Source organism: Mytilinidion resinicola (assembly GCF_010093595.1).
Source record: "Mytilinidion resinicola strain CBS 304.34 unplaced genomic scaffold BDZ99scaffold_6, whole genome shotgun sequence".
NCBI lineage: Eukaryota > Fungi > Ascomycota > Dothideomycetes > Mytilinidiales > Mytilinidiaceae > Mytilinidion > Mytilinidion resinicola.
This window is the reverse complement of record NW_022985442.1, coordinates 1846360-1872480: the sequence shown is the minus strand read 5'-3', so window position 1 is coordinate 1872480 and position 26121 is coordinate 1846360. Positions and strand designations below refer to the sequence as shown.

Genomic DNA, 26121 nt, shown 5'->3' with positions numbered 1-26121 from the left:
TCATGGTCTAGCGCAATACATAATCCTTGTCACGCTTGGCAGACACCTTCGTCCGCTCGTACCTTTCCCCAAGTCACGCTTCGCCATCTTTTTCCCATATCTCGACCATGTTTACATAGTAGCAATGTCAACCTGGAACCCATATGCCCGGCCGCTGGAGCACCCTCTCAAAAGCCTGGCTCTTCTATTTCTGCTGTGGAAAGCGCTGCTGCTGGTTGTAGCGGTAGCTAGTCCTGGCCCCGGCTATGACACTTCTACCGTCATCTTGCAAAGGGCTGGCGCTGTAGGTGCTGGCGAAAAACACGCGTCCTCCATTTTCCACGTGCTGGGTGAACGGCTAGCACTGAAGCTTACGAGGTGGGATGCAATCTACTTTGTAAAGTCTGCTGAAAGGGGTTACTTGAACGAGCAAGACTGGGCTTTCAGCTGGGCGTTTTCCCGTCTCATACGTTATCTGGCTAAGAGTAGGATGTTTCTCATATCATATCCAAGTCCAAGCACTAACCGATGCAGTCGTGTCCCCACAAGCCGACAATGCGCCTTTCAACACCTATGTCTGGGCAGGCATTGCTATCTCCCATGTGTCGCATCTCTTATCTGTTCTAGTCTTATATCGTCTCTTCATCCGAGTGCAGAGTGATGCGAACGAACACAGAAGCGCTTTCTTGGCAGCGTCTCTACATATCGTAACGCCTGCTGGTCTGTTCTTGTCTGCCCCCTACGGAGAGGCTCTATTCTCCTTTCTCAACTTTTCCGGAATGCTACTCTATATCGAATCTCAACGCGACCAATCTCAAAACTCGTGGGGTGCTCTTAGAGGATGCCACATCATCGCATCAGGAGCATTGTTTTCAATGGCTGCTTCAATTCGCGGCAATGGACTACTAAGCGGTTTGATTTTCGTTTACGACGTCGTCACCCATCTACCGAGACTACTGAGCTATAGCCTGAGTTTGAATGACTTTCGAAAACTTCTTTCCACCACCGTCGCTGGGTCCCTGATTATCGTCGGATTCTTCGGACCGCAATGGCTAGCTTACGATGAGTACTGCGGCCAAACGTATATGTCCTCAAAGTATGGGAGATCCTGGTGCTTGAGGTATGTTCCGAGCATATACTCCTGGGTTCAAAGTCACTACTGGTAAGTGCCGAATGATACACAACGTTTTATGATCTAACTTATTAGGAATGTGGGATTTCTACGTTACTGGACCATCTCGAACGTACCCCTTTTCCTCATTGCAACGCCTCTATTGTGGGTCATGGTCCAATCCGCTATTTTAAGCCTCGAAAACAAGCCAAAGTCACTAGTGATTGACCCTCAGTCACGTTCCAGCGTTGGATCCGTGGAACGAATAATCCCAAAGCCTAGCGAAGACCAACATCCCACCGAGGTCGAGCGTGGCTATCTCCGTCGTCTAGCGTTGCCCCAGCTAGTACTCGCTCTGATGGCTCTTACGAATTTCCACGTCCAGATCATAAACCGTATAGCCTCAGGATATCCTATATGGTATCTTTTCATCGCGAGAGTGCTCTTTCATAGTTCAACATCTGAAGCATCAAAGCAGCAGCCAGCAAAGATCACGCGTGTATTTATCCGCTGGATGATAATGTACGCTATTGTGCAAGGCAGTTTGTTTGCGAACTTTCTGCCTCCCGCGTAGTATCACGTTCCGACCAAACTGTTTACTACCTATGGTACCATTGCAAGCGTTCATGATGTAGAAATAATCACCTCTTATGATGCACAGATTGGACTGGTACTTCGTACACAGACTTTGGCCGCGGACCTCCCTACTGGTCGTCTGTTCGCTGCCTTTTCATCATCACCCTCGTCGCATCCTCATTGATCTCTACGGCATCGTTAGCCGATCTTACGATATGATCGACTCTAGCCACCGCTTGAATTCTCGCATTACGAAGGCATCTTCAGTGCAAAGTCAAACGCAAAAGCATTGAATTTATGTGCCAGTTGGCTCCAGAGCGATATAAATCCAGTTCCAATCATAAAAGTTCTACTAGATGAATAAAAACTAATTTTCCAAACGCTGCCTATCGCATGCACCCGAATCAATACCACACGGTATCTTCTGGAGCTTCATCCATCAGTGCCGCGTAGAATCGCTGGCGACCAAGTGACAATTGTGATAGGCGTCGTACTCCTGTCACAACTGTCATACTCCGTGCGCTCCTCATGTACGCCTCCATAGGTAATGTATACGAAGCAAACTAGAACACTCGATATCTCTCTCTTCAGCACGGGATCCCTGTCGGTCACCCCATTACCCATGGAGACAGTAACGACGTACATTCATTAGTTGGAACAAGGCTGCCCTTGATTGTGCTTAGCGCAGTTCAGATTTCCCTATTGTAGAAAGGAAGGTCTCTTGCTCAACTGGAACACGAACATGCGCTCAAACGAATAATGATTGGCAATTTGGTCGGCATTTGTCCAACCTGAAATTCTGGTTAGATGGGTTACCCAGGACACGGGGAGATTCAGCCAGTTCGACATCACGGGTGTCTGCCCCTTTGCGGATTGCACACACGTCAGACGCGATGACGCCTCATGCATGCTCGTGATAGGTGAACATGTTCTGCGTTAGATCCAACTTCGGCGAAATGGTGATGCTGGATCATCTCATTTTTTTAACCTATAGGTAAGTCTTACTTTCATACCCTATCTTTAGTGAGGTCAAATAGAAAAGCTGAATGGTGTATAGGTTAAGCGTCATATATAAGTTGCTTCCAACGCATTCTCAGCCCCGGTATACCTCATAGGTTTAGGACAATGCCCCGCCGGTTTGTACACACCTGATATGCGACCTGGTTACTGGTATCACTAAGGCTGCCGTGTAACTTATCTCGCAAGCCTCCAGACACCGGAAACCACATTCATGTACGACATATCTTCCCTCGGCTCGAAGAGCCTCTTCGCGATGGGCGCTCTGCAGCTGCCCAAATATGCAGTGTTCCATGATTAGGTAACTCCGAATTTGATTGCTCCACCAAAATCAAATAACAGTACGCCTTAACGACTCGGCGCGTTAGAGTATGCTCTCGAGCTTGCCTCGTGGCGTTCAGGAGCTTCAATTTGTCTCCACGACACCTACGGAAGGCTCGCACATTCAAACGCCTGGTATGGCGAAGGCTACAAGTGGCGGCATCTAGTCTTTCTTGTGTAGAAGCCCGAGGCCAAGTTGGACGAGGGCTTTTAGAAGAACGGGAAAATGGAAACCAGCTGATAACTGACTTGTTGCTGTCGGTGAGTTATAAAAGGCTAGCCTGTCCACGTTCCATATCTCTAGACTACTGAGTATCCGGACTTCACGCTCGCCATCGCTAATCAGCATGAGGCTGTCACTTCTTTCCCATCTGATATTCGTTCCACTTTGTCTTGCCTCCGTCATCGAGGAAAGAGCAGCTTGCCATGCAGACAACTGCGCTCGAGCGGTAAATGGAACTAGAAGAGGATATGACCATCCCGCTACGGGAACAAGGGATTGTATCAGCTTCATGACCACCGTCATCCCCGTTGGAACCATGTAAGTCAAATGTTTTCTTAAAGGAATCCTCCAGCCTGCTATTGCTTGAATGACTGCTGACTATCTCGTGTCAGAGTGGTAGAAACCACTAAAACGGTTGATTCAACCGTGACTATATACCCCTCAGGGATATCCGGCACCGCAGCGCGGCTCATCGGGGAAGCTCGTTGGGCCAAACGGCATCCTGCACCCCAATACGGTTATTTCACTACCAGTAGCAGCACCAACCCTATCCCAGCCTATGCTACCAGCGCGTGTTCCAATCTGTCACTCTACTCTAGTGCATGTTCTTGTCTGGGGATAACAGCTGCCACGACTACTGCTTCGTTCGTCGTAAGTCTCTCCGAGCTCTCAGGGTGCAAGTGTGTAGGCTCAAAGGCTAATCTAAATGCATAGACGACAACTAGTACGATATCCAAGACAGTGACGCAATTTGTCACTTTCTCTACGACAAAGGGATACCCGAATTCGACTTCTGTGATTTCTACTTCGTCAAGTCTTATCTGGGAGACGAGAAGTACGGGATATCCATATCCAAACTCAACCTCTCTAAATTCACCCATGTCTGGGACGGGGCCTACGAGATATTCACACTCTACAAGCGGTACAGCCGGACTACCCCAATCTTCCGCAAGTAACTCTTCTTCTTCCGAGACGCCCTCTTCTACACGCTCCTCTATCGGATCCTGGAGTCATTTCAGCAATAGCTCCATGGCGAGCTCGTCAGCTTCGAGTACAAGTTTAATCCTAACCGGGATTAGCGGTACTGCGCCCTCTACCGTCATCACGCCTACGAATAGCACCTTAACGCTCTCCTCTACATCAATCCCGGCAAACTCTTCAGTCTCTTCTACGTTACTTCCGAGCAATAGCAGCGCCTCACTACCATCAACACCTGTTCTGAACAGCACTTCCATTCTATCAACATCACTCTCAACATCACTGTCGTCGACATCGGCCCTGAACAGTACCGCGCTCTCATCCACGACTCTCTCCTCCACGGTTCCCTCGTCCACATCCCTCACGTCTAGCTCTATTCCATCCAGCACTTTGGCACCATCAACATCAATTTCGAGCAGTAGCGTTTCCTCATCCACACTAAGCGGCACCACACTCTCTCCTCATACAAGCAGCACTGGAATCAGCTCTTCCATTTCAAGCGAAACATCGACACCCGCGTCTCCCTGCGCCACAGGTTCTCCCAATGCACGCCTCTGTTTCGGGTCTTGCATCAACCCTCTCACCGATAACAACAATTGCGGTGGATGCGGGAATAGGGTATGTATCCTGACCGTCCCATTCTTTACATAGCAAGTATGGACTAATACCTACCTAGTGTGCCTCAGGCACCGAGTGTACCAACGGCCTTTGCGCGAGAGAGTTCTGTCGCTCGCTATGCGGTGCTTTCGGCAAGTGTGGCCCTGAAGAAGACAACTGCATCTGCGGCATCGTCGCCGAGGGCCGTGGCGTCTGCCTCGATGGCGACACCACATGCTCAAGTCTCTCCAGCTGTAAGAAAAGCTCCGAATGTCTTCCCGGGTATGTTTGCGCGGTTGGAACGTGCTGTGACACAGACACGGTGAGGGGTGTGTGCGTGAGCGAAGCGGGCTGTAGGGCGGGCTCTGAGGCCATGAAGCGGGATCATGAAGGGTACGATTTTGAGTCCACAGGAATGCTCGTTGGAGGTATACCGGGGATTTTCGGGGCTCATAGGATTGTGTGAGGTAATAACTAATGTCAAAAGACCAGAGCAAGGGCATAAAGTTATTCAAGAATTGGAAAATTTAAGTAGTTCGGTGAAGACACATATATTCTAAATAAAACGGATCTCGCGTATACTTTTATACTATTACTATAGCTCAAGAACAGGTAGTACAACGCCCCCATGTGCACACAATCTAGTACTTTCCCGTCCCGTTCCGGGCGGAATTGAGCCACTCATGCTTCGGCCTGAGTTGTGGTTGTGTTGAGGTGAGTGCACCTTGAGTGGGAATTGAGCGGCTTGTTGAAACCCTAAATCTTCGACCTGTCTCAGAAGGCCCATTGGCGCAGCCGTAGGGCTGCTAGATTCCGGATCCAAGGCACTTATTCTCAAGTAAACTAGCTCTCCAATGGAAACCAGCCCAAGGCTAGTCTGTGCCACTTTGACATCCATGCAGGGTAGAAGTATAAGTGGCTGACACGAACTGTGACAAGCCCAACGGTGTCTAAAGCTCTAGAGTAGGCTCAGTAAGTAGTTAAAAGTGTACTGTACATATAAAAAATAGACTCCACCAAATGAAATGCAATGTGCGAGAAAACTAAATAATTGCTACTTATCCTGGGATTGCTCTAGGCAATTCTAATGTAATATGTTCTTTAACAGTCCAGCGTCGTCTTGCGGTCGACATGAAAATCATAGATATGCCCATAGTTCCACCGTTAGCCCATTCTTCGGAGTTCTCCTCTCTGGCCTACGCATGAGCCGTGCGGGTGCGCCCTGTCTATTGCGAACACAATAGACATGCCCCTGATGTGTGACATAATTAGCGCCAGTGCCCATCCAGACTGTAATATGGATATCCCAATTGCGCGTGACCATTCGTCCTCTGACTCTGGTTCGAGTTGTCCCATGATCGAAATGCCTGTCGAGTAGTTAGAGACAATCTCGTCTGAGAGAAGCAGATCATATGTGGTTATACCGGATCCATACATGGGTAAAACCATGCAATCTCGCAGCTTCGCGAGCTACGTCTTCATTTCTATCAACACTGTCGTCGTCTGCCGGCAGATTTAGGATCTAGGTGATCTACGGAGAGAGAGAGTAAGCTTTATATGATCCTTATGTTTGGAACTGGCGCGAAAGATTTAGGTGTAGTAATAGCGCAGAGCCCAAGCGACGCCTTATGGGAACCATACCTGTGAATCGTTTACGGTTCCACCCTCCTCTGATTCTGTGTAGATCTTGGCGCAGCCATGATCGGTGAAGAATCGATAGTACAGCAGGTGGCTTAGATATAGATAAATAAGATGAAAGGTATGCACACTCGAAGATAAAGCACAGAGAGCTGAATGACGGCAAGAAAACATACTTGGAGTATATCAAATGCCCAGGAACTCTCAATGATTCTGGGACTTCTTACGGTCGTACCATCGTCACATTTATAGCTCCACAGCTCACTCATCTACGCGCGCTGTTGCTTCTAGCTGTCTCCGAGTGAACACTTGATCGGTAAACGGGAAAGGACTATCCCGCCACATTGATCCCCTTTGGTCAACATGAAGCGTGGCTGAGGTTTGACCGATAATAGATTTACTGTGCCGCAAGACTGAGCAGCTGGTTTTGGCTTGGACGTTCCCGGATGTGGTGATGACGGAGTTTCAGTCTGTAAATGGCACAGTTCCGCTCACGTGTTTCTGGCGCATGAAGAAACGGCTGCACACTTCGAGCCGTGCCACAGCGCGTGCGCACCAGGACAAGAGCTGAACCATATTTCCAGACTTGACCCACTTCTGCTCCATTGTTCCTGGCGCCTGAAGACACAATGGAAGTTTTTCGAACTGTGCCGTAGCGCCTAAGCGCCCGGGAAGAATATGAAATCCCGAAATCCTTCAGACTGGGTGTGAAATATCGGAGAAAGATAAGTGATTGGACCACAAGAGATCTGAGTTGTGCTGCAGGTTTTAACAGGTTATCAGTGTTGTTCCGTTGCAGAAGCGCTGGAACAAATGGCTGGTTCTTGAAGAATTCACTTCGCCTGATCTACTGAGGCACAGTCGAGGGCTGAGTTGACATCAAGACATGGAGATATGTTGGTGTTTCGAACTCGTCTGCATTGATTGCGCTGCTTTTTTGATGTTCGTGACATTAGCTCGTGCTTCCCAGGTGAGGTTCTCAGGAGGTGCAGGGTCCACACATGTTTAAAGCCGAAAGCTCAGTAATTTCTAGAAGTTCTAATACCTACTAGCGCGCCAAGCAAGATCTAATTAAAGCTCAGCGGCAGCCGGCGCCTATATCACAGGTACAATATGGCGTTTCATGTTGCAGCAGAGTAATTAAATACTGATGCCCTGTTGTTGTTTGAGCTACCTGATGCAAGCGTTCACCAAACGATTTCGATTGCGTTGGTCGTTTCTTACTTTTCCCGCACTCTCAACATCCTCTTTCGCAATCACAATCATCAGCTGCTCTCAAGCCACTACGACATTGTGCGCACAACGGCTACATTCATCTCAGAAACAACTCTTGAAAGGCTGCCGCAAAGAGCTGTCTGCAGAACGGCAAAGAAGAATAGCCATACTCCAAAGCAGAGCCGAAATTTTAGAGCCCGCACAACCGTTCTATTGCTTGACGTCGCACAGCTATCCAATGGACAACATGGAAAATCACCTGCCGGCAACCCCTAAACCTAACGAGGAGCCTTATAATATGGAGGATTCAGAGTCCATGATGCTCGATGATCCCCCCTTCCAAGACCGACGGTATTAACCTTGCTTTACCGATGGAGTTGAAGAAATAGAGGACTACTGTCTTGGTGGATTTCACCCCGTACATCTCGGGGATAAATTGGGAGATAAAGGCCGTTATCGAGTTATCCACAAGCTTGGCAGTGGCGGGTTGGCCACTGTGTGGCTTTGTCGAGACCTTGAGGCGGAAAAGTACGTTGCCTTAAAGATCATTATAGCCGCCCAATCACGCGAAGATGGCGCCGACTTGAAAATGATGAAGCTTGGGAAACCTGGAAGTGAAGAGCTCGGATTACCCGAACGTCATTTCTGGATCGAAGGACCGAATGGCCGGCATCTCTGCTTGGTTCTTCCTGCCCTCGGACCACGAATTGATGATATTTGGGAAGTTTTTGACAATCCTGGTAAAACCTTGAGATCCATCGCATTACAAGCCACAAAAGGACTTCACTTTCTTCATAGCAACGGTTTATGCCATGGTGGTTAGCAGCAGGCATCCTCTCCTTATATCAGAAGTAGCTAATGTAAATCAAGATTTCCGTCCTGCAAATATCTTGCTCAAGATATCCAACTTGGACCATCTCAGCGAGGAGGAAGTCATCCAGGCACTTGGCAAACCTGAAACTACGGACGTCCACACAACGTTAGGCGACGACCCCGAACCGATGGCGCCGAAGTATACCGTAGCACCAATATCCTGGCATGATGTTGACCGGAAATATCTAACCGACCAGATTTCAATAATTGACTTTGGCGAAGCATTTGAAACAGCAACCCCTCCCAAGGAGTTGGGAACGCCAACCGCCTACTGCTCACTTGAACTCTTGATCGACAATTTGCCCAGTTTGGCGAGCGACCTCTGGGCTCTTGCATGCACTATCTCCGAAATACGCTCTGGTCGGCGCCTTTTTCGCGATTGGGACGGAGATGGAGATGTTAAATTTCAAATGGTCCAGCTACTGGGGAAATTTCCTGAGCCTTGGTGGTCTTCTTGGGAACGCCGAGATAATTGGTTTGATGATGAAGGCAACCCGTTCATAAGGGAGAGCGGACGTATCTCTGTGAAGGGGCCGAGGACAATTGAAGGCTATTTAGCGGAGGGACTTCACTTCAAAGTCTTGATTACTGGTGAACCGAAAAGCCTCACGATACCTTCCGAAGAGGTGAAGGTGTTGGCCGATCTTCTAGGGCAATTGCTGAGGTATGATCCTAAAGAACGCATTACGACTGGAGCTGTACTCGAGCATCCATGGTTCAAGCTATAGTCAGAAGAGCTTTGAAGAGCTATCAATGTTCGCAAACACTTAGATCTATCATCCAAATTCTGAGTACTGTGAAGCAATCTTTAGTGATTTCTCCGCATGCTTCTTGTCCTGCTGATCCATGTGTGCGAGCTTCTCAAATTTGTACACCGCTAATAGCTTAATCTGGGCTTTGATTTACCTACACCTTACAGCTACTTTGTGCATTTTGGGTCTTGGATTATCCGCTTCAGGTAGCGCGCAAAAGTTTCCACAAGTTCCTCTGGATGAACTTTATCCACGAAGATTGCATCCGCCAGCATTTCAAGCTGTGTTTCTGGACCAAGATTCTTCTCCAAGCACTCTTGCCCTTCACTTGCCTCGACAATCTCCCTATTTTTCTTTCTTAATGTGGGTAGAAGTTGAAGCTACATGGATCCGCAGCAAACTACCTAAGTAACAGAACTACAACGCTTCCATGGAGCCCTAATTCACGACCCAGGATAAATTTGAGTCCGCTCTATGTAAGACTTGTGCCGCGGCGGTTGAGCAAGGGTGAGCAGACCTGAGGAGACTTGAGCCAAAGCTGAGCCGGGTCTGAGTCAACCTTAGCCACAGCAGTAGCCATAGCATTGCAGAGTCATGCAAGTGGAGAGGCGGGCAATGTGCGGATCACGGTGGTATAACAATGTTCAATGGCCGGCATCAAACTAACATGTATATATTCTAATCATACCCTCAAGAGAGCACAGGAGAAAATGAAGCGACGTTCGAAGCAGATAACATAGGATCGGGTGATATAGAATAGCGAAGTAGGAATGGGACCATGCATAGGGAAACCCGGAAAATCAAAAGGGGAAAGCGGGAAAGTTGATGGGTGATACGGTCGGCTATAAGTTCGGAGGTTCTGAATTGGATCTGTTAGAAAGTAGGACGCATGGCTTGAGATAACCAATTTGTTGCTACACGTTCAAGCTTGCCAATCTTGGAGGATTTGCATGCCTGAAAAGTAGCTCACCGGTGCTTTGAGGCCTTGGCTAGGGAGAAAAAAGCGCAAGTAGAGCGATTGACGCTACCCGGTGGATCTCGAGATTACAATGCCGAGTGATAAGAACGTAGGGGCCCACTGCAAGCCGAAAAGGTCGAACAGGCGACTGTCCTGTGTGGTTTGGCCAGGACTGGTAGTCGGAGAGTCCTAAAGAAGGGGACAAAGGAGATTGCAAGTCATCCTTACTGTTTGAGAACACGAGAAAATAGCCAGATTGGCGATGCTGCATGATTAGCTCTCAAAACGTTGGAATCGTCGCGAGGACTCGCTGACCCCTGCGCTAATCATGGGGATGAAGGTGTGGAGCATACAGAGTCAGATCTAAGGTACACAGGAATGCACTGCGGGCGTGTTATACGAGCCAATATTCATGCAATGTGGAAGCGGCAAAGTTGAGCTGAGCAGTCATATCTGACTGCCTGTATGACTGCCGGCTGACTGCAAGCGAATGCATGCTGGGTCACAGTCCCGTTGGCTACGCGCCTGGCAATTCAAATCAGCGTCGAGAGCCACGCAGAAGCGGAATCACCGTAACCCGCGAATGGAGAGGGGGGCCGTGTCTGCTGGGCGCCTGTTGAGCGATGGTGATATTTTTGGCTCGACTCCTGAGAACGAGGCAGTGTTTCGAGACGCATGAATGATCAGAGGGACATTATCTGGATCTGGGGTCTGTCAGGGTTGTCTCAGGCCTCAGGCGATTCCTCGGTGGTGGCCGGGCGTCTCACGAAGGCGCCGAGGAGGTTTATACATGCTGGAGCCTTCACATCCAGCTTGGTGTGCAGGAGGGGAGCAGCAGGACTCTTGCAGGGGCGCGTGGGTGGTGACCTGAGGGCTGGTGCCGTGGGGTCCTCGGCCTGGCAAGGTGAGCGGGCGGTGGCCAACAGCGGCATGGGAGCGCGGTCCACTTTTCGCGCCTTCATGTGATGCTGCCAATGCTCGACGATAACGGTGTTTCTCCGGCATCGAGGCCGACTCGCGGTCGGCGAGGCATCTGGAGGGGCCCGGCACAAGGCCATCGCGCGACCTACTGGAGGCAGTGCCGAGTGTTCCGCCCACGGCTCCGGGCCGGTCTTGACAGCAGCGATGTGGCGACGTCGCGCTGGATGCCGCCCTGGAGGTGCTGATGGTGCTGATGGTGAGGGAGTCCGACACACGGCATGCTGGAGATGGTCTCATCATCCACCGCCGCCCGCTTTCCTTTCCGCCCTCCACGATCTGCAGCCAGCACCCACAGCAGCCAGCAAGTGGACGCGCGAGACGGGCTCCAGCCAGTCACAGTGCGCGCATAGCGGCCGCACCCACCCCCCGGCGGCCTCCCACGCAGGCTCTGCTGGGCACTGCACCTGGCACCCGACACGCTATCCGGCAGCGAGTGTGGGAGCAGAGCCAGCCTGGAGATGGTGTCGTTCGCGCTCACTGGGCGCCGCCCCAGCGCAAAGCGACGAGGAAACCAGGCACTGGGCCCCAGGCAGAGAGGGTGGTCTGCGAGTCCAGCTTCACCCGGGGGCTATCACCACTCCAGTGTCCACGAATGCTGCCGCCGTGTCCGCCTACCGTCGCGGTTCGCCATCGAAAGCAGACGAGGAAGCCTTGCACCAGCCCGAATCCTGCCAGTCCTTCGGCAAGCCGCTGACCCTGTGGGCTCCAGCTGCGCGGCGTTATCACCACCAGAGACGCCACAAACGGCCTCCCAGTCTCCTTCTGGATCCGACTCCAGCACTGGTGCGATAGCTGCGCTATCTCGTGTTCTGGCCCTTCCCACTCCCAGGCCTTGATAGCACCAGCCTTCCTCTCTCGCCCGCCAGCAGAACATCACCATCCTCAACACCACACGCCGTCCACTCATCCACGTCGTGCTGCTCCCCAAGCCCCGGTCTACATCTGCGCTCTCGCAGACATGGTCAAAGCGCCTGCGACACCCTCGACCTCACCCCTCTGCCCCGAGCCGTCCGCTGCGAACCCGCCCGCCATTGCACGCGACCACCTGCTCGCCCCTCTGCGGAGGAGGGCGTGTGTATAGCGCTGCGAACCGCCGCCATGTTCCTCCCTCGCTCCATCGGTGATGTGGCCCCGCCCGAACCGCGCAGCCGCGCCCAGAACAACCCGACCCTCCTCTTCAGCTGGTGGTGCACCTGCTTCTCGCTCGTCATCATCCTGTTCCGCCTCAGTGGCCGATATGTGCGCAACGAACGACTCTTCAAGGAGGACAAAATAATAGCCCTGAGCATCATCCCGCTGTTCGTGCGCATGGCCTTCGTGCATGTCGTCCTGCTCTACGGAACCAACAACGTGAACATCACCGACATGTCAAACGAGGCCATACACCGCCGCGAGCTCGGGTCGCGCATGGTCCTCGGTGCGCGCATATTCTACGCCATGTTGTGAGTAGCCTGTGTGCCATGTTGCGCAAGATTTCATTTACTAACGACGTACTAGCATCTGGGTTGCGAAACTCACAGTCGCTGAGTTCCTCCAGCGCCTGACCGTGAGGTTCTGGAAGCGAAGCTACGAGATAGGCCTCAAAGGCATCCGCATCTTTCTCGCCGCCACTTTCGTTGCCGTCGTAATCTCTACTCTTGCCGAGTGCCAGCCGTTCGACCACTACTGGCAAGTCTCCCCAGACCCAGGACCGCAATGCCGCCAAGGCTACGCCAACCTCATCACCATGGGTGTCGCCGACATGATCACCGACACTCTCCTCGTCGTTTTCCCGATTCCGATCATCGTCCAGTCCGCCATGCCACTGAAGCGGAAGTTCTCCCTAGTGTTCCTCTTCTCCATGTCGCTAGCGTTGATCGCCATCACAGGGGCACGTGTCCCCTCGGTGATCGCCCACCAAGGGGGCCAACAGTTCCGGACAGTGTTCGCGTCAGGTGAGATTTTAGCTGCTACTGCAGTATCCAATGCCATCATTCTTGGTTCCTTCCTCCGAGATCGAGGTATAAAGAAAGCCAAGTTCAAGTTTGGTTCCACCACGGATAGCATGGAACGACCCGCAACACGCAGACCAACACTTCAGCAATGGGGTAGCGACGAAGACCTCATCCGAGACATGGGCTATCGCCTCAACCCGGATCTTCACCAACAGAAGAATGTTCCGAGGCCAGCCCCCGTCGCCAACATCGATCTTCTCAAAAATGGTGGCAATGGAGCACCATTCACAGGCAAGGATTGGCAATTTCCCAACTCTCCAGTCGAAGCTCGAGATAGCGAAGAATCTGACCTCAAAGCACCTGTCCCTGAAGACCCTTTGCCGAGTCCTCGAGATCTCAGAGTAATCCCACCACGCCGCAACGTATCATTTTTCGACGTTGGTGGACTGCTCGAGGAAGGGTCTCTTCCATCGGTTCGTTCGAGTACCATCACCGCCACCACCAACAACATATCACCCACCAGCCCCACGAGTGTCCATGATTTTGCGACAACTCGAAGGGGATCCCGGGCCCTCCTATCCGATCTTGGGGGGCTCCTCTCGCACGGATCGTTTCCCCGACGCTCATCACGGCCCTCGCAATCCGAAGAGAACCATGAGATGACGACGACGCGCAATGGGAAAGCGGCGAAACCACCACCATCACCGCCGACCGGCGTTATCGGGCCCATGCTCACCCGACACGAGACCCTTGTCTCTCTGCAGGACGCAGGAGGCCTGCTTACCAGCGGCGGATCGCAACCGGACTCGTCGTCACGATCATCAAAACGCTCATCGCTTAAACCCCCCTCCTCGAGTTCACATGGCGTGGGTCACTCCCTCACTCGACAAGGCACGATTCAGTCCTTACAGGATGTCGGCGGTCTGCTGTCCCCAAACAAGTCTACCGGCTGACTGATCTTCTCGAGATGCAAACAGATCGATGACGACTTTTCTCATTCATTATTAACTGCATGGTCTTGGTTTTCCGCAATGATATCCCACAGGCGACGAGCTTGATGATTTTTTATATTTACCAGGGTTCTGGATTTTAACGTGTGATGGTTACGAAAGACGGGATATTTAAGGAGTATTTAAGCGGGCATTTGGGTGCTGGGCTGGGTTTGAATTTTCAGACTATCTACGAGGAACAATTGTTTTCACTGGGATATCCGGCTGGACCCTGAACGGGCTTTTGGGTGCGAGGAATGGAATATGGAGCGGAAATCTGTAGGAGCTAGGAGCTAGAAGCACTTGGATGGTTGGGTGTATGATAAGGCCATAGGGCTGGCGAACGGATCGACTAATTACGATCGGGATCTGCCCCACTGTAGAAATGTTAATTCATGCATATCAATCAATCAAAACAGCCATCTGAGATCTAGTCCTTGTATCCATGCCAAAATGGCATGCTTAAGTGTATGTTTATTATTCCTGACATTGATTAAAGCTGCTTTACCCGTTTTGTCGATGTCCGTGCCAATCTGCATCAAAAGTCCGTCGGACTTCACCACCTATGACCTCAACCTCGCGGCCCGCAACACCATGCTGCACCTCTCACCATCGACTTCGCACCCTATTCCTCTCTCCGAGAACCGCCGAAGCCCCGATATCACTGACGGCGCGCAATTGAACCCGAAATCACCGACTCTGAATGGCTCCACACCCATCTCTCTCACCGAACTCTCCCAATATCTCCACACACACCTCTCCACACCCTTCACGCCCGATGACGAAATCCACTCATGTGGTCAGGCGGCCCTGAAAGTTCTACCAGTCCGACCGGAAGCGTGCGTTAGGCTCGCGTACGAGAAGCTCCACGCGTACCCGTACAAGGATGTGCCAACCTGTTGGAGGCGGTTGCATACTGAGGGTAGTCTATGGGAGGTCTTGACTATCATCAGGAAAGAGGAGGAACGGCTGAAGGCGGAAGGGGAGGGCAATGTGGTGAAAAGACTTAGGCAGGGAGGGAGAAATGAGGAAGAGGGGGATTGGGTTACAGACGTTGTGAAGAAGCTGGATATGGCGCTAATACTGAGCGGTGGGCCGGGAAGAGAGGACGTCATTGAGAGGTTTATGGGGATGTTGGAAGAGTTTCTATCTCTCTTCTCGTCGTCTAGATCTGATTCTCGGCCCTCAAAACGTCAAAAGCTCACCCCTTCCCACAATATCGACGTCCAAGTCATACCATCCTCCTTTCCTTCAACCTCCATCCCAGCTCCACTACTTCGCAGGCCCATAACTCGCATCTGCGCCCTCTCCCACGCGGGCTTTCAGAGCTACCTCGATAAAAGCGATGGAAAGCCGACGCCGCTAATTCTCACGGGCGGGTTGGAAGAATGGCCAGCGATGCGGAAACGGCCATGGAGCGATCCGCGGTATCTACTAGGCCGTACGCTAGGAGGACGGAGGCTGGTGCCGGTGGAGGTAGGGAGGAGTTATGTGGATGAGGGATGGGGCCAGCGGATCATCACTTTCAAAGAATTCATGGAGACCTATATGCTTCATACCCAACCTCCGGCCCCAATAGCAGTAGAAGGGGAAAAATTGGAAGAAGAAGAGGGAGATGAGGTGGGAAAGGAGACGGACATTGCATATCTAGCACAGCATCCCCTGCTGACCCAACTCCCTGCGCTTCGGTCCGACATCGTGATTCCGGACTACTGCTATACCTCCCCGCCACCTGTCCCTAACCTCCCAAATCCACCACCACTACTTGATGAACCGTTGCTCAACGCCTGGTTTGGTCCCGCAGGGACTATTTCCCCTCTACATACGGATCCGTATCATAACATCCTGGCGCAGGTGGTGGGGCGGAAGTACGTGAGACTGTATGCGCCGGGGAGTAAGATGTGGCCAAGAGGGGTGGAGGAGGGTGGTGTGGATATGGGGAATACGAGTGAGATCGATTTGGAAGAGTTGCTGCAGAATGAGTTTCAAGACGAGTCCAAAAGAATAGGAAAAGATGAAGGATCAGGGGATAAAAGAAGAAACTTTGACGAAGCGTTTCCGGGCTTCAGAGATGTGCCATATTTCGAGGGCATACTCAGCCCTGGCGAGTGCCTATACCTGCCGGTGGGTTGGTGGCATTTCGTGAAGAGCTTATCCCCGAGCTTTAGTGTTAGCTTTTGGTGGAATTGACCGAGACATCAGATCCATTCCATAATCAAAGGTAGGCAAGACAGAATCCAAAATAGGGCTCAATTACGCCACTTGAGGTGACTGGTGCGGGTCAACGCTTATAAAAGTATCTATGAGAAACCCCAGGGTCATTTATTTGGAAACTTACGACTACGAAGAGGCCCATGCGAAGTACACGCAGCGGCTACAACGAATCATTCACGCAGTCAATCCTGCAACTTCTCGTGACTATTGTCAGCAATTCGTGGCCGAAGCTCTACAGAGCAGATCCGGGTAGGTCAATCACATCTTCTCTCTAGTCTGATTCCGGAGCCCTGGAGAATGGCTGAAGAATGTGGCGACGCGGAGGCTACGCCGCGTCTGCGATCACACTTATCACACGGTTGATTCCGTTGATGCTTGTAACGTAAGTGAGCTGTTTCTTAGCGGGTGTGCTTGGTCCACTACCATACAACTCTGCTTTTATCATAGAACCGTCGCCCGATTCACATGCTTCAGAAAAGAGATAGTTTGTAAACACGCAGAGGGGCACGCGTAGGTTACATCGCATCTGCGAAAAATATCATCACACGGTCAATTCTGTAACTCTTTCCAACTAAAGTACGCAATTCGTTGCTAGATCACCCCTGGACGTGTCATTCTAGGTAGTTGATTGTCTTCTATATCTGCTCCAATTCGTATGCCTCAGAAAATAGCTATCTTGTGCCCACGCAGAGGGATGCGCGGAGGCTACGCGGCGTCCGCAAGGAAGTCTGTTCCACGGTTGATTCCATTACTCTTTGTAAACAATCAAAAGGCTTTCTTCGTGGAGGCCCTCCAGCTCTCTCCTTCTCTCGCAATACAGGCGCTCTAATATCAATGTCTTGGAAAATGGATACGATGCGACTACGCGGAGGGCATGCGGAGGGCAAGCGGCGTCTACCAAGAAATCATCATGCGGTCGATTCCGTTACTTCTTGTAACTGAGCTTGCTTTTCTCTTTGTGATAGTCCCAAGGCCTATTCCCCACCTTTAAAAAGACATCTCTCTAATATCCGTCCCTTGGAAAAAAGATAAGAACCAACTACGCGGAGGGCACGCAGCGTCCCCGTGGTATCTGCAAAAATCGTCGTCAAGCGGTCAATTTCGTTGCTTCTTGTAACCAATCACGAGATTTTCTTTATGGTGTTCTAATATCCATACCTCAGAGAAGGGATAACATCCAACTACGCCGAGGGGCACGCCACGTAGACGCTGCGTTTACCGACGAAGTATTCACGCGGTCAATTATGTTACTTTTTACGACTGGTTCAAGCCATTTCGGCGCCGGGGTGCTTCAACTCGATTCTATCTTCTCTCTTTCTCTAGCCTGATTTACGTGCCCTAGAAAAGGAATAAGATCCAATTACGCGGAGAGGTACGCCGCGTGGACACCAGGTACGCTGCGTGGACACAAGGTCTACCAACAAATTTGCCATTTGGTCAATCCCGTTCTAACCACCAGCTGGAGTCAGTCCTACGGGGGTGCTTCAGCCCAATATTGTGTCACCGTCGACCACCGTCTGATTTACGAGCCTCAGAAAGCGACTAATTTAGAACCACGCAAAGGAGCACGCGAGGGCTAAGCAGAGTCACTATAAAAACTCATCGTACGGTCAATTTCGTAGATACTTCTTACACTTTCACCCTATGTCGTAGCAGGAGTGCTTTAAGGCCTCACCGAGCCCTCCCTTCTTTCGCATAGTAATCTTGCCTACGCGCCCTAGTAATTCGCTACTTCTAAGCTCACGTCGAGGTCCTGCAAGGGTACGCAAAATATCCCCGTTGAACCCGCCCTTCCCCGTTGGCCCTCACGCCTGCAAGAGTTTCCAGATCTGGTATCTTCCGAACTCGAGGGCCGGGCAAGAGTGGAGGACATGTTGAAAAATAATAGATGGCTGAATGCGGTATAGCACCAATCTTGAACTACTTTGAGGAGAAGTATTGGCTGCGGCGGGTTAACATAGGGTGGTGGTGCCGGACGGATGAGAGGTAAAGACTAGGTACGTAAAAGGTACACCGTGTCTGTTGATGAAAGTCCCTACACGGTTAGTTTCGTTGGAATTTGTAATAAAAGCAGACAATGCGTCTGGCTCCTGTACCACAACATATCAGGAGAATAAGGCAATCCATGAAGCAGCATCAGAGATCCAAAACGCCATATTTTTTCCCTCGTTATGAACCGCATTCAGTCCCACGACTCGAAAGACAGAGGAGATGGGTATACAATCATGATCGTAATCACACGACCCCGTTTAGCCCTACCACTCATGCAACCATCCACCCCACCCGTATGCACAACTTCACTGACCCCCTATCCTTGCTTACTACTGACTACACACTCTTTTTTACATCCCAGCACCCCCAGTCCCTTGCCCACCCCCAAAGAAAAACCCATCGAACAAGTCAAACCCACTTCCATCGCTCCAATCGTGATTCCCGTCGAAGCCCATTCCAAACCCGAGGTCTGCGAGCCCTCCTGCTCCACCTCCTGCCTCACCCCCGTTTACAGCCGCGCCCTGGACAGGGAACGAGTCCAGGAAGTCAAGCTCTGAGAACGAACCGAGGTCAGGATAAGCCGAGGAGATATTTTGCGCGAAATTACTGTACGGCATCTGGTTACTGAGAGCGTACGGCGAGATATTCGGGTTCTGGCCTTGTTGTGTCGGTGGGGAAGTAGTGGCAATGGCGTCGGATTCGGCGGAGGACATTGTCGAGATAGGGGGCCGGAGGGCCGGGTCGAGGGCGAAGGCGTGCTGGTGGCGTAGTTGAGGGGAAATGTTCCGAGGGTCTTGTTTGTTGAATTGCTGCTGCTGTAGATTTTCCTGCTTGATGGCGTGGGAGGTAGGTTGGGGAGGTGGCGGAGGCCGCATGCTGCTGAGCTGGCTGCTGATGCGGCTGAAGGAGCGGGCGTCGGTTTCGTCGTCGCTGAAGAGGTCGCGGAGGTTCATGTCAAAGCGGGGGGTTGGGCGTCGGCTGCTCTGGAAATAGCTGTGCTGGTAGCCGGTTGAGAGCTCGGTGTCCGAGCGTGCGTCTTGGTCGGAGTTGTAGGTGCTTGGGGATTGGAAGTTGGACATGTTGGCTTGAGAGGCGGTTCCCAGGGCCTGAGGCCCGAAGCCGGTAGTCGACATGCACATTTGGATCGTGGCTTTGCTCATGCGGTCAAAGGCGTCCCTGCAGGCTTCGGCGGGTGGGCATTTCTCAATGAGATCTCCGAGGACGGATGTTGCTGCCAGGACTGTAAAGTCGACGTCGTCCAGTGACTTTCATATGTTAATACTTGAATTTAAAAACAGATCGAGTGATAGCTTACTAGATGACTTCGTACTACTGGCGAGTGCCAGACGGCATATAAGAACGATATCCCTACTTTAGTTAGCCTTACATTCTACCTATTTTAAGGGGCGTTAACTTACCAGCCATGAACAGGTGATGTGTTGCAAGGAATGTGTAGTTCACGAGATGTACTCGATGAAGCTGCCGATACAACTTAAGCACCTTCTGTCCAGCTTCTGCAACCTTGAGGAAGACTCGTTCTTCATCCTCCCGTTCTTCGATGTTCAAGACCGAAGGACTTGCGATGTCTCCGTTAGTTGCGCCTAGCTCACCGGCCAATACCGGAGGGACGGATAGGCTCTGGCGATACAACATGATGATGGCTTGCCAATAATTGAGTTCGAGGAATAACGGCGAGAACTGCACTCCCGTCTCCATCTGATTCGGTGCAGATTCCTTCCACTCCCATAATCGGCGATCGATGTCAATGCGCCAAGATCTAAAAGAGTCGAATCTCGCCAAAAACGGCGAGGGTAGCTTCGTATGCATAAAGTCATTTCCTTGGTTTGCTCCACTATCTCTTGCTTGCTGAGCTTGCCGGTGTTGTAGCACTTGTAGGATTTCGGACTGCAACAGCCGTAGTCTGAAGTAGTGTTGAGCTACCACCTTGTAGCTCGGTTCAGCGCCTCGAGGAGGGCTCAGGAAACCCTCTTTAGTGATGTACTTATCGTCCAGCATGGAAGGGAATTCTGTGGTGACGACCTGATCCGTGATTCCAAAAGGCCTGCCAACACACGTACTGACAAGTCGGTCAAATGAGTAGACACACCACCACAGTCGTCTGCGGAGGTCTCGCACCCATTGCCGACGACCCCTCTCTTTTGCGTCAATCTTGATGCCGTTGCCAGCACCCGCTGTACTTTCCGGATTCTCTTCAACCTTCCCGAAAGGATGCTCGTCTCCATTGGAGCCGTCAATGCCTACACCGTCTTCATAATGTAATCCTAGATCTACTCCTAGCCGAACCGCAACTCCAACGATGTACCACAAACCGGGTGCCACTGGTCGCAGTAGAGCAAATCCAGCTAGCAACAGAACAGCTTGCAACTCTTCGAGACCGCCTCCGAATCCATCGGGTCGGTCTGCTGCCGGTGAAGACCCAAGGAAAGTTTCGAGGTGCACTATGGCTGACGCATGGTACTCTTCGGGCTGGTGCTGCTGGCTTGCAAGCTTGCGCTTCTTATGGCTTGGCGGAGAGAAGGTTGGTGCGTTGGAGTGGTCGGAGGTAGGAGATTCTTGGGGATCAGAGCTGCCCATGATAATGCCGGCACCAATTGCAAATACAATATTAAACATATATGATTCCCGTGACGTTCTATGCCGCCCTTCGGCGGTGTAGGTCCTCTCAAACATCTCCATGAATTCTCCGCGGTGCAGAATAGGGATTTGAGGGTTTGCATGCTCAAAGTAGAGCTCCACGAGCTTTAGACCTAGCTCGTGGTCAGGAAATGGTGCTTGGCGAATAGTCGGCTTGGTGTGGAGGCCGAAAAATGAGTCTCTCATGGACGTGCCCCCATCGGCGACATTTCCGGGGATCGTTTTGGCTCCCCGGATGCTTCCGCGCTCAGATGAGGCGCCCGAGACAGAGCTCTTCACCGCCGCAAAGACGACGCGCGCAAACGAGATGCCCGACGTCGACCCTAGATATCTGGGGTCACTGGCGCCCTGGACCGACACCATGCCGATGTTTGATACTAGCTTAGTAAGCTTTTCTCGATCATATTTCTCGTTCTCCTCCTTTATGGCGCTCTCTGATTTCTTGGCCCCTCCATTGCGGTGGCCGTCACCACCGGCGGACGGCGGCGGTTTGTTCAAGGGGAGGCCGTTCCCAGACGGATAGCTCGGCTCGAAATGCTCGGGCGGGGCAAAGGCAATCGAGTTGTCCTGCAGCAGCGATTCGAGGTAGGACACGCGGGTCTCGAGGTAGTAGACATAGCTATGCGCAGGTCAGTATAGAGACGCCGGTATAGGTATAGGGCTCTCGGGAGAAAAAAACAGAGCTTCGGGTAGGCACAGCTCGGCGCAACACCCACCTTCGAGGGATCTCGCGCTTCGTTATGGGGTCGTAGCCCACACATCGCACATTGGCCTTCTCGCAAGAGGCACAGGCGGGCAGGTTCTGGTCGCAGCGGTTCTTCCGCAGCCGGCAGCGATTGCACGCGGAGACATTGCGGAACGAGGACGCTGACGCGCTGGAGGCGGCAGAGGCCGCGGGCGACGAGGGCTTCCCGAGGAGCAGGTCGGTGGGCGAGGTGCCGTCGCCGTCAATAGAGGAGTCCTCCAGGGAGCGCTTGAGGCCGGTCATCGAGGCGGCGCATGGCAGGACGTCGAGGTCATCCGGGGTCGCTGGGGCTTCAGCGCGGGAGCTCAGTCACACTGTTGAAGTCGAAATCGGTCCCCACGCTGAGGCCTGCTAATTCCAATAGGCACGGAGTTGGGGGCGACGAGAGGCGGGTCGGTCCCGCATTGCGCAAAAAGCAAAGCAGCCTGCTCCCAGCGCGCAAGCCAGCAAGCATTGGATATGGCGGCTCTCTTATCGTGAACCACGAGCGCCTGATAGGCACGCTGGCCGCGTCTTGTCACTGTTCCCGGTCGCAGTTCGGCGCCTCTGGTTTAGCCACCAACCGGCTAGAGGTGGGAGGGCTGGGAGGGCTGGGAGGGCACGAGGGGTACCAACTCCACCAAGCTGCCCGGTCACGATGCCCGCATGCTGGCCAGCTATCACGCCCGGACCTCGCCATTGGATGCGCATGCGGAAGGTCCCTCAAGTCGGCCTGGAGCCCCGCTGCGTCGTTAATAGCGGGTAACTTGGAACCCTCATCGCGCCAAGCACTAGCTGTCTCTTCGCGTCTCGGCTACAGAACTTGGACTACAGTGCACGATAAAGAAGCAAGCGTGGCAAGAAAGGGCATATGTTCGGTACCAGTAGCTTCATGTATCGTTGCTTCCAGTCCCCCAGAACGCTGTTATCCGACATGTGGAGGTCTGACCTTCTAACGGGAAAGGCGAAGACAACTCCGCCGAGGTATCGATGGAGTCAAATGCGTATAGAGATGTCTGACTACACGAAGACTTTGCAGTATATGCTTCCACGGTAAACATCATATCTCCTTGCCGATCTAGGATTCCAAATATATCATCCGAGGTCCGTGTGTCAGGATGCTTGCATCAGATGTCCTTTTCATTTCACTCTCAAACGCATCTTGTTCGATCCGAAACTCCATTTGGATTCACTGCAGTTCATATAATCTCTCAGATAGGGCATTAAGATGTATCTGTACCTACCCTAGCGTCAATTTGCCAACCCTCCGTCTATGGTATCACCAGTCCGAGCGCCAATCGCTAGCAGAAGAACGAAAAAGAACAACACGCCGTCCCTAGCCCACCTTATACATCCTTGACTGTAAACATCATACTAGGGTCCTGCGCCACCCCCTCCTTGCCGTCCCACTCCAAACACCGTTACCGACTCGACCGTCTTCAGCCCCAGTTGAGCCTTGTGGTTGATAAGGAACCAACCCAGGCTGTTTCCATTCGGAGTCCCCAGCAGAGCCTTCCCCTCCTCGGAGTCCATGCTCAACGTTACACCCGGCCATTTTGACACAGGCCGCCCTTCGAGAGCCCGAGCTATGGCAGCCTGCGATGGGGTGTTCTTCACCGGAAGCTGGAAGTAGTACCGCAGATTTTTGACGTCAGTTCCCTGAACGTCGGCCTGGTGCTGCCATTCGAGGAAGAGGACGTCTGACAGCTTATCGCCCAAGGCTGGGGAGTCGAATACAGGAGGGGACTGTTGTTCGCCCTTGAAGCGTGGACCGTAGACTCCAAGGGCATAGATCACACCTTCCATGTTATTGTATATGACGGTGTGGAAGGCATTGGTCGGCTTGGAGCAGTGAGTTGGCTTGCTTCCACGCAGAGCTTATAATGCGTGTCTACTATGGATCAGACTTACCTGGTACCTCTTCCTGTCAACCGTGTAGGGTTCCTCATGCTGCCAAGTCAAATGAACATTTCCTCCAGACCGGACGCCGTTCCTCTCCCTACGAGATGCTGTCGAAAGGCCCAGATCTTTAACAGTACTCCGGATAGGCATTGAGACATCGAACCACCCACGATGTTCAGACACGGACTCCAACATATGCGTTCCGTCCGCCGATTTCCAACCGTATCTCTTCAACTGCGTATACTCGGTATACCGGCTCTGCAAGGGGAATCCTAAGACGGCCGTAGCACCAGCGTTCTCCTCTTTCGCACCTCTCAGCAGCTTCCACCCCCTCGCAACCAATTTGTCCCATTCATCGTCACTCGTTGGTGATGGAACCGCTCGCTTGACCTGGCCCTTCGAATTCGAACTCTCGAATTCAGCTCCAATCGACGAAGTCGCTCGCGCCCGGTCATTATGCAGGTGTCGGACTAGCTCCAAGGCATGGCGAGGGTTGTAGCAAGGGGGGGGGGGGCGAGCATAAATGATAGTGGGCTATACCGATGGCTAGCACGGACGGGACGACAGCTACAGCGAGAGCCGTGAAGGATTGCTCGCGGCGGGCTTTGCAGTAATATTTTTTCATGCCCATGGCCTTGTGCGGCGAATGAAAAGCCGTCGGGATATGGGAGTCGCCTCCGTGGCTGGGTGGCTTGAGGTTGTTGTTGATGGATACTGGAGAGGTTGGACCAGGTAGGAAGAACGAGGTAATAAATATATCTCGTTAAATTTCGAAACCTAGAGTCGCTATCTTGATTCGTCTACTTACTGACGGATGCCGATGTTAGAGTGCATGCTATCTTCAACGATTGCGTTTGCTTACTGGTCTAATAAGTTGAAGGATGTAGAAAGCTGCTGTGTAAGGTGCGTCAAAGACTATCATTGGTTTACCGGAAAAAGAAACATGCGACTCTACAACTGATATATGAACTCGTACGACTACTAAGTGCCCAAGGCTTCCTAAGATCATATGAAGATGACATGAAGTCCCGAGTATGATTCATTTCAACCGTGACGATATTATACCAGAGCAATATTAGCACGCCTAGAATCATCAAGTCCCGTCTTTCAGTACCAGGCCATAAGTCTGGGCACACGGATTCGTCACTGCTCGGCTCTAATTTTACTCACTTGACACTACTGTAAGGGTTTCCCTGGCGAACAGGTAGTCGGTCAGTCAAAAGGCGCCTAATCTCTACTGCATCGACCTTAACATTAGACTTCGAGTTCTAAAAACCCCTTAAGGCACCCTAAGCAGTGGCAAACCGCTGTACATGAACTTGTCGCCAGTCTCTGCCGGCCTTTCGAACGCTACCACCATCCTTCTAGATTAGCGTGTCTACCTCTACATTGCGCTCTTCCATCCTGTATCAGGAGTTTACTTCTGTCGCTAGCAACGTTCACGAATCCTTCGACTACTTGTATAGCAGCTTGACTATTTAGCAGCTCTAAACTCTAGATCTCTTCCGGCTCCTCCCATTCAAAGATAACGTCCCACGACTTCAGCATTCTGCAATCGAATCTCCACCTAGCTGGAAAGACTCAATCAAATATCTTGAGCATTATGTCGCGCCGTTGCTCAAGGTTACCAGGAGCGCTTCTCGCGGTGCGCCAACGACTTCAGCTATCAGCTCTGACCTAACTTGGCACCATAACTTTCCGTTGGATGCCTTATCTACTTACCTCTCGACATAGCTGTCTAAATTTAGCAGGCCTTGTCCTGCATTGCAAGCGTTGCGTGAGATCTATCAAGACGCCTAGATCACTTACACATACTAGCCCCTTCCGTACGCATGCAACAGCGTGGGACATCTTGGCTGGCGCTTTCGTAGCAAGCAGCTATCCGGTGAAAGGAGAGGTAAGAGGATTGTATTGTCGAGCAGCGTGTAAATCAGCACTTCTTGCACTCTTGTCCTTTTGTGCCTACTTGTCCACCGTAATCGCTCTTTGCTGTTTTCTCTCCCATTACTCCCATTACTCCATCTAAATCCATCTACGTAACTATCACACACGTTTGGCCCCTCGTTCGTGAAGTAGATAGCGCTCCCCCAAGGCTCCGAGTAGTTGTCAGCATGCAATCTTAAACGCCTTTGGCGCATCGAAGGCGCAGCAACTTGATTAATCTGCTCCCCTTCCAGGTAGAATAGGCCTTACTATTTCTCATGAAAGTTTCATGAAGCTAGTCGGGTTTGGGTATCTCGAAGCTGCTTCGAGGGCCTGAACATGTTTTGGTGCATTCGAGACTCAACAGTTGAAGCTCTTTGAAGTGCTGAGACTTGTCGTATCTTGTCGGTCGTGGCAAGGTAACTCTTAGTACAGTACCAGGCCATGAGTTTGGGAACACGGATATGCCTCTGCACGGCTCTCGCTCTTGCTCGCTCGATATCACTGTGAGGAGGAGCCCGGATAGCTAGCATGCGGTGAGGCAAAAGGTATCCTGACTCTGGCATTTT

At 51.8% G+C, this 26121-nt stretch overlaps 10 protein-coding genes across 10 annotated transcripts; 6 read left to right on the top strand and 4 right to left on the bottom strand.

The window, feature by feature from the left end:
* Positions 1-124: 124 nt before the first annotated feature.
* BDZ99DRAFT_383075 (mannosyltransferase) lies at positions 125-1664 on the top strand (the record flags this gene model as incomplete). The annotated part of the gene is made up of 3 exons (XM_033715310.1): positions 125-464; positions 514-1141; positions 1187-1664. 3 exons carry the CDS (start codon positions 125-127, stop codon positions 1662-1664), a joined length of 1446 nt encoding a protein of 481 aa, XP_033579652.1.
* A 1732-nt stretch (positions 1665-3396) lies between these two features.
* BDZ99DRAFT_349250 (uncharacterized protein) lies at positions 3397-3869 on the top strand (the record flags this gene model as incomplete). The annotated part of the gene is made up of 2 exons (XM_033714482.1): positions 3397-3545; positions 3620-3869. Coding segments are annotated over 2 exons (399 nt in total), but the record flags the coding sequence as incomplete, so codon positions are not given.
* Positions 3870-4830: 961 nt separating this feature from the next.
* BDZ99DRAFT_271917 (uncharacterized protein) lies at positions 4831-5389 on the bottom strand. The gene has a single exon (XM_033713896.1). It carries the CDS (start codon positions 5303-5305, stop codon positions 4874-4876), a length of 432 nt encoding a protein of 143 aa, XP_033579650.1. The 5' UTR covers positions 5306-5389; the 3' UTR covers positions 4831-4873.
* Positions 5390-7590: 2201 nt separating this feature from the next.
* BDZ99DRAFT_507833 (kinase-like protein) lies at positions 7591-9320 on the top strand (the record flags this gene model as incomplete). Its single annotated transcript, XM_033724279.1, has 3 exons — positions 7591-7648; positions 8033-8473; positions 8526-9320. The coding sequence occupies 3 exons, from the start codon at positions 7591-7593 to the stop codon at positions 9254-9256; spliced, it is 1230 nt and encodes a 409-aa protein (XP_033579649.1). The 3' UTR covers positions 9257-9320.
* Positions 9321-10963: 1643 nt separating this feature from the next.
* Positions 10964-11296, bottom strand: BDZ99DRAFT_518497 (uncharacterized protein; the record flags this gene model as incomplete). The annotated part of the gene is made up of 1 exon (XM_033725298.1): positions 10964-11296. The coding sequence occupies one exon, from the start codon at positions 11294-11296 to the stop codon at positions 10964-10966; it is 333 nt and encodes a 110-aa protein (XP_033579648.1).
* Positions 11297-11363: 67 nt separating this feature from the next.
* On the top strand, positions 11364-12011 carry BDZ99DRAFT_518496 (uncharacterized protein; the record flags this gene model as incomplete). Its single annotated transcript, XM_033725297.1, has 1 exon — positions 11364-12011. The coding sequence occupies one exon, from the start codon at positions 11364-11366 to the stop codon at positions 12009-12011; it is 648 nt and encodes a 215-aa protein (XP_033579647.1).
* An 84-nt stretch (positions 12012-12095) lies between these two features.
* BDZ99DRAFT_439991 (uncharacterized protein) lies at positions 12096-14576 on the top strand. Its single transcript, XM_033717686.1, has 2 exons — positions 12096-12661; positions 12717-14576. The coding sequence occupies exons 1-2, from the start codon at positions 12318-12320 to the stop codon at positions 14104-14106; spliced, it is 1734 nt and encodes a 577-aa protein (XP_033579646.1). The 5' UTR covers positions 12096-12317; the 3' UTR covers positions 14107-14576.
* A 160-nt stretch (positions 14577-14736) lies between these two features.
* On the top strand, positions 14737-16332 carry BDZ99DRAFT_383620 (Clavaminate synthase-like protein; the record flags this gene model as incomplete). The annotated part of the gene is made up of 2 exons (XM_033715338.1): positions 14737-15138; positions 15208-16332. The coding sequence occupies 2 exons, from the start codon at positions 14737-14739 to the stop codon at positions 16330-16332; spliced, it is 1527 nt and encodes a 508-aa protein (XP_033579645.1).
* Positions 16333-18698: 2366 nt separating this feature from the next.
* BDZ99DRAFT_518493 (uncharacterized protein) lies at positions 18699-21991 on the bottom strand (the record flags this gene model as incomplete). The annotated part of the gene is made up of 4 exons (XM_033725296.1): positions 18699-19613; positions 19664-19716; positions 19767-21622; positions 21720-21991. 4 exons carry the CDS (start codon positions 21989-21991, stop codon positions 18699-18701), a joined length of 3096 nt encoding a protein of 1031 aa, XP_033579644.1.
* A 1140-nt stretch (positions 21992-23131) lies between these two features.
* Positions 23132-23440, bottom strand: BDZ99DRAFT_354869 (uncharacterized protein; the record flags this gene model as incomplete). Its single annotated transcript, XM_033714592.1, has 1 exon — positions 23132-23440. A coding segment is annotated over one exon (309 nt), but the record flags the coding sequence as incomplete, so codon positions are not given.
* Between the last annotated feature and the right edge of the window lie 2681 nt (positions 23441-26121).